General features: G+C 47.9%; 1 protein-coding gene and 2 pseudogenes across 3 annotated transcripts; 1 reads left to right on the top strand and 2 right to left on the bottom strand.

Moving 5' to 3' along the window:
- Positions 1-122: 122 nt before the first annotated feature.
- LOC128931544 (uncharacterized) lies at positions 123-3,267 on the bottom strand. Its single transcript, XM_078345460.1, has 3 exons — positions 3,078-3,267; positions 2,276-2,962; positions 123-1,920 (listed from the first exon to the last, which is right to left on the bottom strand). The coding sequence occupies exons 1-3, from the start codon at positions 3,265-3,267 to the stop codon at positions 1,571-1,573; spliced, it is 1,227 nt and encodes a 408-aa protein (XP_078201586.1). The 3' UTR covers positions 123-1,570.
- Positions 938-13,548, top strand: LOC144581685 (protein phosphatase 1 regulatory subunit 35 pseudogene; annotated as a pseudogene). Its single transcript, XR_013532739.1, has 3 exons — positions 938-5,153; positions 8,637-8,856; positions 9,004-13,548. The product of XR_013532739.1 is annotated as a protein phosphatase 1 regulatory subunit 35 pseudogene (transcript).
- On the bottom strand, positions 6,388-9,004 carry LOC128931826 (collectin-12 pseudogene; annotated as a pseudogene). Its single transcript, XR_013532736.1, has one exon. The product of XR_013532736.1 is annotated as a collectin-12 pseudogene (transcript).
- Positions 13,549-14,256: the final 708 nt, after the last annotated feature.

Here is a 14,256-nt window from a genome sequence, read left to right as displayed (position 1 = left end):
TACATATATGCTGTTATTGTTATTGTTGAATAACTAGTTATTTAAAGTTAGTAACTAAGTTATTTTTATTGTTATTGCTGTTAAAGTTATTGATGGTTAAATCACTAACTTTCAGGCAACAATTGGTGGATTATTTATTTATTTATTTATTATGACATCTTCTGCTTTATTTTTCTAGGAAAACAATGCTTTTACTGAACGTGCACAGGCGTGGGGATGGGAAGGCAGCAGGGGGAGTCAGGGCGGAGGAGCCCCGGCCTGGAGCGGGGAGGCTGACCACAGCCACAGCCAGGCGTCACTGGCACGGGTTCCTGGTGACCCCTCGCTAGGCCGCAGCATTGCCCAGGATGTAGCCCACGGCCCCCGCACTGCCCAGAACGAAGCCCACGGCTAGGGACACTGTCTTGCAGAAGGCGCCGCGCAGCTGCTCCACGTGCTGGTTCAGGGTCCGCAGCTGGTCGCGCAACGGGCCCAGGATGCTCATGAGGCTGTGCAGGTGCCCCAGGGTCAGCAGCAGGGCGGCGTTCAGCGGCCGGGGTGCGCGGTCCTCTGGGCTTCCTGGAGCACGGGAGGCGTCCGCAGACCTCTGAGGGGACCGGTTGAAGCGGGGCGTCCAGGCGGGGTCAGCGTGGGGGCTGCGGGCGGTCGGCAGCGGGGCGGCGCCTGCTTGGCCGCGAGCCGGCTCGAGTGCGTTGGGGGTGGACCTTGGCCTTGCTGGCGGCGCCCAGACCCCCGGTAGCGGCGGCGGGGCAGTTTACGCCCGTGATCGATCGGCAGCCCGGTGAGCTCCGGGGTGTGCTCGTCGAAGAGCCCGGGCGCCTGGCCTTGCACCTGGGGGAAGCTGACGCGGAGTAACCGGTGGTGGCGGCTGCGGCCCTGCCGGGGGCGGTGCACCTGCTGCCGGGCCAGCGCGCCCAACACGCGGCGGGAGGGGGCCAGAGCCTGGCGGAGCAGCGCGCCCAGCAGCAGCTCGGTCTCCCGCGCGCTCCAAGACGCGCGCGGCGCCGAGCCCGGGGACACCAGCTACAGGGGCCCCGCCAGCGCGCTTGGCGATACAGGCCTCCGGGACAGGGTCACCGGGGCGTCTCCAGACGGCGGTTCGGGGTCAGGGCTGGCGGACGACGGCCTCAGGGGCCAGAGCCGCATCCCTGGGTAGGCGCGCGCCGCCCGGACCGCCCGCACGCGCTCCACGTGGTGCGAGCGGCGTCCGTAGGGTTGCTCCGCGGGCTGCCAGGCCATGAGCGAGCTGCCCGCTTCCTGCGCGAGCACCGAGCCTGAGGCTGCAGCCGGACGCCTGCAAGGCGAGGTGCATCTTGACGGGTCAGGAGCTGCCCTGCCGCCTGCCGGAGCTCCAGGTCTACACCCGCGGCAAGAAGTACCAGCGGCTGGTCCGCGCCTCCCAGGCTTTCGACTATGCAGAGTTTGAACCGCACATCGTGCCCAGCACCAAGAACCCGCGCCAGTTGTTCTGCAAACTCACCCTGCGGCACATCAACAAGCGCCCAGAACACGTGCTGAGGCACATCCAGGGCCGGCGGTACCAGCGAGCTCTGTGTAAATATGCAGAATGTCAGAAGCAAGGGCTGGAGTACGTCCCTGAGTGCCTGGTGCACCGGAGGAGAAAGAGGGAGGACCGGATGGACGGTGATGGGCCTCGCTTGTGGGAAGCCTTCTGGGAGCCCATGTCCAGTGATGAGGGGGGAGCTCCAAGTGACGAGAGCATGACAGACCTGTACCCACCCGAGCTATTTACCAGAAAGGACCTTTGAAACACAGAGGACATGGATGGCACTGAAGACTTTTTGACAAACGAAGAGGACGAGGAGGCAAAGCCCCCAGAGAGTCCACTGATGAAGGCAGGAGGGAGACGGACATGGACTGGGGGCTGGTCTGGAAGCGCAGGAAGAAGCAGTTGGGCTCCTTGAAAAAGAAGTTCAAGAGTCATCCCCGCAAACCTAACAGCCAGGTCAATAAAAGCACATGCTGAGAAATTAAAAAAAAAAAAAAGCTGTTTTCACCCCCGTCTCGGTCGTGGAGCGGCCTCCTGCGGTCTCCTCTGCAAATGGGCTCAGTGGCCTAGAGCCCCGGTCCCCGCCACCCGTGATCGTGCGCCGAGCCGGGAGGGGTCGCCGCCCAGGTCCCACCAGCCCGCAAGCCAGAGCATAGCGGCCATTCCCTCCAGCGGCTCGCTTGTGGCCACCAACGACTACTACCCGCGTGAGTAGCCCCTGCCCCCCACCACGCAGACGCCCTGCCCGCTCCGCGCCCGACGTACCACCTGCAGGACCCCTAAGGGCCGGTGGGCTGGGAGTCCCCGCGCCCCGTGCTGCTGACGGGACCTCTCCTCTCAGGGCCGCCTGGGTTCCACTTCCAGCAACAGCTCCTGCAGTAGTACCGAGTGCCCCGCGGAAGCCATTCCCCACCCCCCAGGTATCCCCAAGGCTGACCCGGGTCACTGGTGGGCCAGCTTCTTTTTCAGGAAGTCCACCCTCCCATTCATGGCCACAGTGTTGGAGTCTGCAGAGCACCCGGAATCCCCCCACCAGGCCTCCCGCAGCATGACCACCTGTGGCCTGGCTCAGGACGCCCTGAGGAAGCAGCCCGGTGGTCAGACCAGCACAGCCAGCGCTGGGCCGCAGTCCTGACCTGAGCGATGACCACCAGCTCCAAGCCTGCGGAGGCGCTAGGCCACCAGAGCCCCTCCCGCCCCCACAACCCCTACAACCCCGCCGTAGACTAGGCGGCTGCAGCCAGCAGACCTCCACATCCACACAGCAGACACCAAAAAGGAGTGAGGGCCCGGCTCTCCACCGCCCGGTCCGCCCCAGCCCTGAGCAGCTTTCCTGACACCTGGAACTACGCACCTGACACCAAGCGGAAAATAAACTCCCAGCAGCCTCCCCCCGCCCCCAACCCCCACACACACGACAAAATCCTGACTTCGGGATGTTCAGCCGCCCCGCTGCCTACCGCCCGCAGCCCCCACGCTGACCCCGCCTGGATGCCCCGCTTTAACTGATCCCCTCAGAGGTCTGCGGACGCCTCCCGCGCTCCCCGAAGCCCCTAGGACCGCGCACCCCCGCCGTTGAAGGCCTCCCTGCTGCTGACCCTGGGGCACCTGCACCGCCTCATGAGCATCCTGGGCCCGTTGCGCGACCAGCTGCGGACCCTGAACCAGCACGTGGAGCAGCTGCGCGGCGCCTTCTGCAAGACAGTGTCCCTAGCCGTGGGCTTCGTTCTGGGCAGTGCGGGGGCCGTGGGCTTCATCCTGGGCAATGCTGCGGCCTAGCGAGGGGTCACCAGGAACCCGTGCCAGTGATGCCCGGCTGCGGCTGCGGTCAGCCTCCCCGCTCCAGGCCGGGGCCCCGCCGCCCTGACTCCTCCTGCTGCCTTCCCATCCTCACGCCTGTGCACGTTCAGTAAAAGCACTGTTTTTCCTAGAAAAATAAAGCAGAAGATGTCATAAAAAAAAAAAAAAAAAAAAAAACTCCTGACCTCAGGTGATCCACCCGCCTTGGCCTCCCAAAGTTCTGGGATTACAGGTGTTAGCCACCATGCCTTGCTCAGAAAGATTTCTTCAACATGAAAAATGGAATTACTAGGAAGATGAATGTAACAGTTAAAGATTCGTGTTTTATTGCCAAAACGCTTCCCTAGAAAGTTGTTCCAGCTTATACTTCCAGCAGTATTGCTGGCATTGAGATTTTACAAAATCTCCTGAGTATTAAAGGGAGCTCCCAATGACAATAGGACAGTTCTCTTAAATGTTACCTCTAGGGACAGACAGTTAATCCTGTTTTTAAAATTCTAAATTTATGGTTAAAGATCTGGTAATGGTTAGTACAGTAAGAGAGATGAAAGGGAAGAGAAACATATCAATGTGAAGAGATGTTTCTCAATAAACCATAGAGACAAAGAGAATCAAATGTTGTGTCACACAGACATCACAGCCACTCATGTAATCTCAATGTATGGTTCCATATGGAAAGAGCAGCTGAGGCATGACCAGCTTCAGAGGAGGCTGCTCCAGGGTTCCTGTGTGACTGCTACAACCTGCAATTGTGTAACTTGGAGGATTAAATGGGGCTGGAAACAGGAGGATGTATTGAATGTCTGTTTTAGTGCTTTAGGAGTGGTTGAACACAACCCCCCATGTCGATTTCTGTATAAAGAACACAATGTCCATTTTCCGTAGAGGATAAAACAGAAAGCCTCTGCACTGGAGATCACTGGGACCAATTGAGGAAAGGGGACAATATTGAAAACAAAGCACTTACTGAAAACTAAGATTCCCAGCTTTTTCTCACTGCCCAGCTCTTAGAATCCTGGCAACAGGGCTTCCTTCCTCTAAAAAGAGAATTCAAAAATATTCATCTGTGAGGATTAGACCGGCTCAATAAAGATAAGTCATAAAAATCCTGACATTAGGCATTTCCCCCCAAAATAGATCTAACAGCAAAATAATGGTCCTAGTGATAGGTTTCTAACACTAAATAACTAGAGGGATTTTAGGTCAAGCATGTGGGCCTTTAACTGGTAAGTAACGACATTTGATCTAAATCCTGGGGTATAGTGTGAGTTCTGGAGAGCTCTGAGTGGTGGAGAGATGGAAGGGGCTTCATGGGAGACTTATCCAGCCAGGAAAGAGAACTTTAGAAGGTTGAGCCTGAAAGCAGGGAGTGCATTACAGTGCCGGAGGGGGAGAGGGTGAAGAGGTGGGGGAGATGATTAGCATTCAGTCCACAGGGCTCCTGGGTTTTTCTGAGTCTAGAGACTTCCTAAAACATTTAGTATTTCTGGGGTTAATGTCTATTATCTCTTTTCTAAATGGCATGCTTTCTATTTCTTATAGGAAAGTTCTTGTTCAGTATAAGATAATTATGAATTTTCTGAAACTCTAAAGGAAGCTGAATGTTGAAAGTAAGCTCATGGCTGAAGATGTTCTTCCATTTTCAACAATGCTCTTATCAAACTGGGCAAACAGAAGACTGAGTAAACACACCAGAGGGAACCTGAATCAGGAGAGGCTCAAGCTCTCGCAGGAGCTCCCCTAAAGTGTTTATGTAAGTCTTAGAGGATCTTCTGCAAAATGAAGTTCTCCTAGAAACAATCACCAACTAGTTCTTTCCACATAAAATATCGATTTCCTAAAGGTAAGAGAAAAACTTAAACACTGAAATTTTATAGAGTTTATTTGAACATTCAGAGGTTCTATTTATTTATTTATTTATTTATTTATTTATTTATTTTGAGACTGAGCTTCCTTCTTGTCATCCAGGTGCAATGGCTCAAGTTCAGCTAACTGTTGCAACCTCTGCCTCCTGGGTTTAAGCAATTCTTCTGCCTCAGCCTTCTGTGTAGCTGGGATTACAGGTGCCTGCCACCATACCCATCTAATTTTTATATTTTTTGTAGGTATGGGGTTTCACCATGTTGAACAGGCTGGTTTCGAACTCCTGATCTCAGGTGATCCACCCATCTTGGCCTTCCAAAGATTACAGACATGAGCCACCACACCCAGCCCATTTGAAGATTCTTGAGTGGGGCAGTACCAGACCACAGCAGTCAGCACTCCATAAGGAGGGGCAAGAGGGGCAACTTCGACTGAATATTTGCAGAAGCAAGACAAAGAAAACAATTCTGATTGGTTAGTGTGGAATGCCCCTATTGAGGTTAGCTTGTGGTTTCCGATTTGTACAGTTTCTGATTTGTGCAGTTTCTAGTAGGAATTTAAAGTGCTGAGCCATGCTAGTGACCTGTCATTTAAGTATTTTTTAATATACATGTATATTTAATTTTTTTTTTAAAACCACAATTGAAAAAATTCTTTGCCACTGGGTAGAATTAAATCTGACAGGAAACCCTATGAGTTTTTATTAGTATAGTTATTGTTTTCTTTGGCTCTATCTATTATGTTGGTAAAATGACAAAAAAAAAAGGAAAAAATTGTAAAAGGCAAATATTTTGTACAAAAATACAAAGTTTTAAAAGCTCTTTAAGTATATTTCATATTATCACTAGGATTTGGCCTATATATCTGTATGTTTGCGTATTTTTCCTACACTTGGGATTTAAGAAATGTATGGTACTATTTACACAGTATATGCTTAAGCTCTTCCCATAGCTCAACAACCAATGATAGCCTTTTTCTGATTGGAATGCTCCCTACTTTGGAAGATATAATTTGTATAATTGCATAGTTACTGATGGAGGAAAATCTATGCGATTCAGTCCATGTGCACACTGAAAATCAGCATATCACACCGGGGGAACATTTTAGTTCCCAACTCTTTGGGTAATGACAGATGGTAAAAAACACTAGCTGTCAATTTTTTTCAGTAATTGGTTTTCAGTGCTTTTTTTTCAATCTGATGCAAAGGTGATGCAATTAGAAAGGACTGTCCTTGGAGAGCTGGCTGAAAATTTGCTCATGTGATTCCATCACAGTCTGTTATAATACAGATGACAATACTGTCTCCCTGTCTTTTTCACAAATGAAGTTATTGATGTCTTCACACTGGAAATCGTTCCACTGCCCAGCATAAATCAACCCAGCACAGTCTTCTCCTGACCCGCGGCCATGACCCCAGTTATCCGGCTGTCCAGCTTTCCAACTTTTGTAGTCTGGAAATGTCCCATCCAGCCACTTCCATTCATTTTCATTCTCTGAGTCTGTGAGGCCAATCCAGTGGCTCTGTCTCCCTACCATCTGTTTTTTAATCCATTGCTGTTCTTCTCTAGTGTTTATGAAAACGAGATGTGAAGACTTGTCTTCACAGAAAAGCTTTGCATCCTCAAAAATTTCTTTCTCAATGGAAAAATAGTAGCATTTGTCTGTGAAGTTCTTCCAGTGAGGCGGGCAGCCATTGTCCTCTGGTGCAGGGGTGGGCTCATTCTGCAGGGCCAGGGGCACCACTGCTCCTGATGGGCTGGGGGGTCGGGGGACCCTTGGGTCCTGGCATGCCTGGTACCCCAGGCAAACCTGGCAGTCCCCAAGGTCCAGGCACCCCAGGCTCCCCCATGGTGCCCTGTAGTCCCTGGAAGCCAGGAGGGCTATGGGGGCCAGGGAGTCCTTCTTTGCACAGTGGGCCTGGGGGGCCTGGGTCCCCACTGGGGCCCTGGGGGCCGGGCTTCCCGGGGGAACCATGGGAGTCTTTGGGTCCCTGGGAGCCTTTAGAGCCTTTGCTGCCACACTCTCCAGGGGGACCGACTGGTCCCATTGGGCCTCTCTCACCCACAGGGCCGGGCGGTCCAGGTTCCCCCTTCTCTCCTTTCTGTCCCTTGTTGCCAGTTGGACCAGGGAGTCCCTGGGATCCTCTGTCACCTTTTGGACACTGGGGCTGGGTGGACCTTGCAGTACTGTAAAATTCTTGATGAGCTGACCATGCTTGGAGTCTACTAGCTTCATTTCTTCCATAATCACTGATAAGTTGCTTACTTCAGTGTCTAACCTCAATCTCATCAAATCTTGTTGCATCCTGAGAGAAACAGAATCCAAACAGATGTTGGCCAGGGTATTATTCAAGGAGGTCAGATCATCCTTGTTGTGTTTGGTTAGGGTATCCATGCAAGTGGTTCTGACTTCATTCAGATTGCTAGTCAGCATCCGCAGGTGGTGGGCTGTGTAACTGATATTGCTAATGATATTTACAATTTCCGTCTCAAAGAGTTGGAAGTGTTCCTCCAGTTGGTTGAACCTGATGGCCGTTCTATTCTCTGCATCCTTGTGTAAGTTCTGCAGGTCTTTCAGGTTCTGCTCGTTGGCCTGAGAGATAGTGATGTTCTCCATCTGACCTGTAAATGAGTTGAGCTGGCTGTTCATATCCTCCAGGGTGTCCTTGTCAGCTTTGGCCAAAGCAGAATTATTGGTAGCTAGCATCTGCAAGCTTTGCACTTTCTCCTTCAGCCAATCTGTGTCCTTCTTGGCTTGAAGAAAAACCTGCTGCAGATTTTGAAAGTCATTCTTGATTTGCTGGATAGACTGGCTTGTGTCATCCACAGACCACTGCAGATTCGTGATGAGGTTCCTCTGCTGTACCTGGGTCAGGTTCAGGCTGTTGAGGTTCATGATGACCACGTTATGAGAATACATTTGGTTCTGCAGATTACCCTGGAGCACACTGGTATCTTGCTGCAGATTCATGACATAGCCATTGTACACCTGGAGGGTTTTGTTTACAGTGGTGATGAGGGAAGTTATTCTCCCAAGTTTCTTTTAGTTGACTCCCTGTCCACCAGTGGATCCCTGCTTGCCTGTAACTTCTCCAGCGTATTCTTGTTCTTGCTGTTTTTTTTCTGTAATCTCACGAAGTTGCTGATGGATATCTAGAATGTCTGATCTGAAGGTAGAGAGTTCTGAGTTGGTGCTAATAGCTTTCTTCCCAGTTTGGTCACCTAATTTTTTCAGGTCGCTTTCCACTGCTGTGAGCTTGTCATCATAGGTTTGGCGAGATGTCTCCATGCCACCTGTGACATTATCCATTTTCTCTACAGCATTATATCCCAAAATGGCTACTGTGATTGTTAGCAAGGCACACAAAATGTATAATAATATGATAGAAAACTTCAGTGCCCAGTTATTTTTACGTTTGGTACATTGTGTTCCTTCCTGAATACCAAACCACTTGTAATCGAAGGACTGCACCTTCTCCTCCTCTGCGAAATCGTCTTTCATGGTGCCCGAGGGGACGAGGAGACGCACCGCCAGCCAGAGAGCTCTACGCGAGCACAGCGCTGCAGCCGAGAAAGTTGTCCTGAGAGGCCGCCCATTGCACGCCCATGGCAGCTGCACCACCAGCCGGTTGTCTGTGCCCAGGCCCTCCCTCGCGGTCACCGGCCGGCACTCCCAGCCAGCACGTAAGTATTTTTAATACTAATTAATGATAGAAAACCTGAAGACCTTGACAGCATCTGATATTTTGTGATTTTTAATGATTTAGAAGAAATAGAAACAGTCCTAATAATTGTCTTCCTCTTCCCATCCCCTTTCTGGACATGGTGGAGTGCTTTAACACACAGGACTGGCAGAAGAGAGGAAGAGCCATCAGGAGGAGGAGGAAGAGATGGGGACAGCAAAGGAGGAGAAACGGAAGCAGGAGTGGGGAAAGGGAGCAGGGAAAGAGGAAGAAGAAAGAGGAGGAGGAGAAGAATCAAAAAGTAGAACAGATCCAATTGAGAACTAAAAATCACACTCGTTCTGGGAGGGGCGGGGGAGAGGAGTAGGTGGCCAGAGGCTGTGTACCCTGACCCTTTGACTGCCTGAGACCCCGGCATCCCCAAGGCACCTCCAAAGATGATGGGGTGTGGGGACCCAGAGTTGGAGTCGGGGGACGGGGAAGAAGCCGCGGTGGTCCCAGGGCCACCCCCGGAGCCCCGAGTCCCGGAACCCCGACCCCCGGTGCCCGAGCCCAGCCTGGACTTGAGCCTGAGTCCATGCTCTGGCATCCCTGAGCCACAGCACGGCAGCCCTGGGCGGCGGAAGAAGGGGGCGGAGCGGCAGGGCGCCGGTCGGCAGCGCGGCAGGTTGGTTTCCGCCTGGCACCACCCTCCCCGGTGTAGTCCGAGCCGCAGCCCGCTGCGCTGCAGGAGCTAGAGATGGCCACGCTGCAGAGCAACCTGGCCTTGGGTCTGGAGCTGAGAGCCGCAGCCGTCCGGCAAAAGCCGTGGAAGAACAGCTGAAAAAGTCGTTCCAGATCCACTGTGGCCCGGAGGAGAGTGTGTGCGAGGGGCCGAACGTGCCGCTCTCCAAGAGGCTCTTCCGAGACCTGGTGAGCCTGCAGGTGCTGGAGGAACCGGTTCTGAACGCTGCGCTCGGGGAGAAATTGGCTCTCCTGCCGCCGCAGGCTCAACCCAGCCCCCAAAGGAGCCACCTGGGCTGGGGCCAGACATGACCATCTTGTGTGACCCAGAAACACTATTTTACGAATCTCCACACCTGACCCTGGATGATCTGACCCCTCTCCGGCTTCAACTCCGGCCCCATCCTTCAGAGGACACCTTCCTTATGCACGGGACACTGAGGCGTTGGGAAGCGTAGACCCCAATCATCCTTGGAGGGCTAGTTCGTATTTTTGTGTTAAACTATTTGTCAGAATAAAGTAATTTTGCTAATAAAAAAAATCACACTCAACTGTTCTGATGAAAACGGAACACTTCTGTAAATTCAAATGAAGCAGCCACCACTGAGGCACAAATAAATGTGCGGTTTTCCTTTTACCATGTGTAGAAATGCATGAGGCATGGCAGTTATCGCCTTCCAGAAAGAGAGCTTACATAGAAAAGTAAACATTCTAGATAACAATGAACAGGAGTTAGCCTGAGATAGGATAACTTAAAATGCAATATTCAGTGCTTTGTCAGAGGAAGAGATGAGATACAATGAGATGCAATCACGCAGTAAAAGAAGATAACAAGAAAACCTTGCACTGCAGGAAGTTTTATTCATCTACCTGGGTTCTTCCTCTAAGGTCAGTGGACTTCCTTTCAGATTCATGAACAACTATTTTAAGAGTCATAGATAACTTCAGGATTTCACAAATGTAGCTTTGCATCAAAATCACTAGCCGTTTTTGGCATAATTTTGATATTATTTGCTAAGTCTCACATAATGTTATAGTGTTATACTGAAGCGATGATTTTGATAGATCACTTTGGTGAGTAGATTTTGGTTTGGAAATCAGAGCATATGTCTACTGATTATGTAGATCCTATATTTACCATTATTTTACAAAGAAAAAATGGTCCCTGGGCATGAAGTCGAATGTCTATTGCTTTATAAATTTCTAAAAGGTAGTATAGCTTAAGGAAGAAATACATAAGGGATGATAATGTTTTATCAATAACTGTTGTCACTTCTGCTGCATTGCACAAATACAACTAAATTAGGCTTTGATTTATTCATCCTGATTAATTCAAGACATTTTATGTAGATTATTTTAAGAAAACAGCCTATTCTGTGAGTATAAACACCCTGAGGTCAGCAAGGTCAAGTCTCTGTAGAGTCAGGTTGACCCATTGTGTAGACCATTTACAAAACTAATTATATTTTCAAATAATCTATTTATAAGTATGGACTAGATTATTCAAAAATATAAATATAGTTTTATAAATTCAAATAATGACAGTTTTTTTAGTCAGTGATTTCTAATTGAGTTTTAGTAATACGTTTTCATAGTTACTGCTTTTACTCTTTCCCCGAGAGATGTGCTATGGGCTGGTCACTAGTCACCAGGATAAGTTAATTGACTGGTTTCTAAATACCTCATTTTGAATAAATGGATTTTAGTGGGCATAGTCTCTGATAATCAATAGTGAAGTCAAACATTTTTATAAATATGTAGACATTAATTTTCCTTTTGAAGTAGCATTGAAAGATGCAGTTAGAAAGAATTTGTAGAGTATGTGTGCCTGCATGTGTGAGGGAGAGAGAAGACATTACTATATGAGAGTAAGGGTATGTATCAATGTGTATGTACATTCACTAATTCTTTGAAATTTGTGTAGATGAGTGTTTATGTGTGCATCTGTATATGGAGTAAAAGTGGGAGCAGTATACCAAAATTTATCACCTGATTTCATGGGTCTAAGAGGTAACATGATATTAGAGTTCTAATTATATTGCTTAGCCATATTTAGGTATAAGGCCATAAAACATACACAAGTTTCCAAGATCAGACAAGATCAGGCATGTTCAGGGGTGGTGAGGCTGTGGGTCACACCCAAGTTTAATCTTCTCTGCTGGTAATAATATCTGAAGTTGGTCTGTTGAACCTCAGCATTGCAAGCTCTAGCAGATTATTCTCTACTCATATAAGGGTGAAAAGCATATGCCGTTCATTTACTGTGACTCTTTCACTTCCTCTTTTAAAGAGAACTCACAAAGCTAGAAGATGGCTGCTTTATTAATTATGTGGGCTCTCCAGAGTTACAAGTGACTATATTATGAAAAATTGAAATGCATGCATTTCATTTAAATTGTCAAATTTCTTGCCGTAAAGCTGTTCAGCACATATTATTGTAATCCTTGTAGTATCTCTAGGGTCTGTAATGATGTCTCATTTTACATTCTTGATATTGATAATGTTTTTCTTTTTAAAAAAGTACTCTTGCTAGGTGTTTTGCAGTTTTTAATAATCTTTTCAAAGCATCAGCTTTTGGCAGCACAGCTTTTATTATTGGTATGTGTTCTATTTCATTGGTTTTTTTTCTTTTAATGCTCAATATTTTATTTTCACATAGTTAAAATTTTATAAAAATCAAAGGTACATATAAGGCTTTGACTTTAAGAAATTAATGCAAAATGAGACTTTTACAAGTTCTTCAATGCTAATCTAGTTATAAAATGTTTTTTATTTTTATTATTTTGAGACAGAGTCTTGCTCTGTTACCAGGTGCCAGGCTGGAATGCAGTGGTGCAATCTCTGTTCACTGCCACCTCTGCCTCCTGGGTTCAAGCAATTCTCCTGTCTCAGTCTCCTAAGTAGCTAGGACTACAGGCACACACCACCACACCCAGCTAACTTTTGATTTTTAGTAGAGGTGGGGTTTCACCATGTTGGCCAGAATGGTCTTGATCTTTTGACCTCGCGATCCACCAGCCTCAGCCTCCCAAAGTGCTGGGATTACAGGCGTGAGCCACTGCATCCAGCTAGCTAAAATTTTTTTATTAGCTAAAATATTTCTGCTTTTTCCAAGATGAATGATTTCCCAATGAAGGAGTTTTGATTCTAAGAAATTGCTCTTGCCTCTTCTTGACTAAAATTTTTAAATGATGAAATCAAGCACTATTCTTTAAATGTCTCATGTAATATTTACTATACACTGCTGACAATCTTTTAAAGCAACTAAGAATGCTAAAATGCTGCCTTTGAGGTAATCAGCGATTTCACAGGAAATATGATACTATTTGGTGTTTTAAAGATGTTAAAATTAATTTCAGTCCTTGAAAATATGTGTATACACACACACACACACACACAGATATACAAGTTACATGAGAAAACAGCTTTGGTATTTCAAGAGGAAATAAAAACTGTTGTACCAAACTGTGATAGGTTTATATCTATATTTGAGTTATGAATTCATGTTATTAAGGTCTTTTAATTCAAGAGGTAAAGAAATAGTTTAAATATTGGACTCTAAGTGAATACTCTGTCTCTTAGATGATTAAATAAATAGAATAGTTCTCCCCTACTTTTTATCATATGGACTAATGCTAGCAAAGCACTAGGAAAATCCTCTAGGAAATCAGCCATCCTCTAGGAAAATCATCTTGTTTTTCTACACTGTTTTTCTCTGTTATGCACATGTTCTATTTCCTGGGAAAAGGTGGAAGGGGAGCTGCTCTGGAGAGTCTCTGGTCTCACGGCAGACAGTATGAGCAAGAAATAAATGTTGAGGAGGCCAGCCACTGAGACTGGGAGGGTTTATTTGCCATTACAGCACAGCCCATTTTATCCTGGAAAATGTACTGTATTATCATAAACATAAAAAACAAGACGTTTTATATTTTAAAAATATAACTCACATTAGAAACAAAAAGTATTTATATAACCTGATGTTAGTATAATCATTTGCAAATATTACTGGAGATTGTGCTTGTGGGTGCAGGTGGGGGGAGGCTCAAAGTCGTGCTGCAGAAATATGACCTGGACCTTGAGTCAGAAGAAGCTTTTGGCCCTGAGTTTCTTGGCCATCAGAGCCAACTGCAAAATCAAAGTCCACCAAATACTCCCATTCCTGCTATACTTTGTGATGACCTATAGAGATTCAGAAAATGCCAGCCACCCAGGATGTTGCTTTGACCTTTTCCTTCAGAAGATTTGCCCATCTGGGTCATCATAGAGGAGATGGTGACTGGACTGAGGCTCTGATCATCTGCTCCTAGTGTTCATCTTCCTGGTGCAATTCCCATTCATCAGGACAAAGAGAGAAGGAGCCCTTTACTGCATTGCCTTCCTGAGGGTTGTGGCCTGTTAGGGCGGGCCTCCATCCTCAGTGCAGTGTGCAGATTATATTGGATGATCATCTCGGTACTGGGACTCTCCTGCCTATAGGGATCGGGCTTGGTGGATAAAGAGACCAATTCACCACTGTGAGAGTTCTCTGAGCTGACATATGGTGAGTGGGGCATTTGATGGGTATAATTCTGGTCTGTGGGACTTATTGCTATAGGTTGGTCAGTGCTGTCTGGTGGTGAAGAGAAGCCATCCTTTGATGGCTTCATCTACTGCAGACACGATACTCTGTATCTTTTCT

This window comes from Callithrix jacchus, chromosome 1, assembly GCF_049354715.1.
Source record: "Callithrix jacchus isolate 240 chromosome 1, calJac240_pri, whole genome shotgun sequence".
Classification (NCBI taxonomy): domain Eukaryota; kingdom Metazoa; phylum Chordata; class Mammalia; order Primates; family Cebidae; genus Callithrix; species Callithrix jacchus.
Note: the sequence above shows the minus strand (reverse complement) of the source record. Positions and strands in the feature narration are given on the sequence as shown.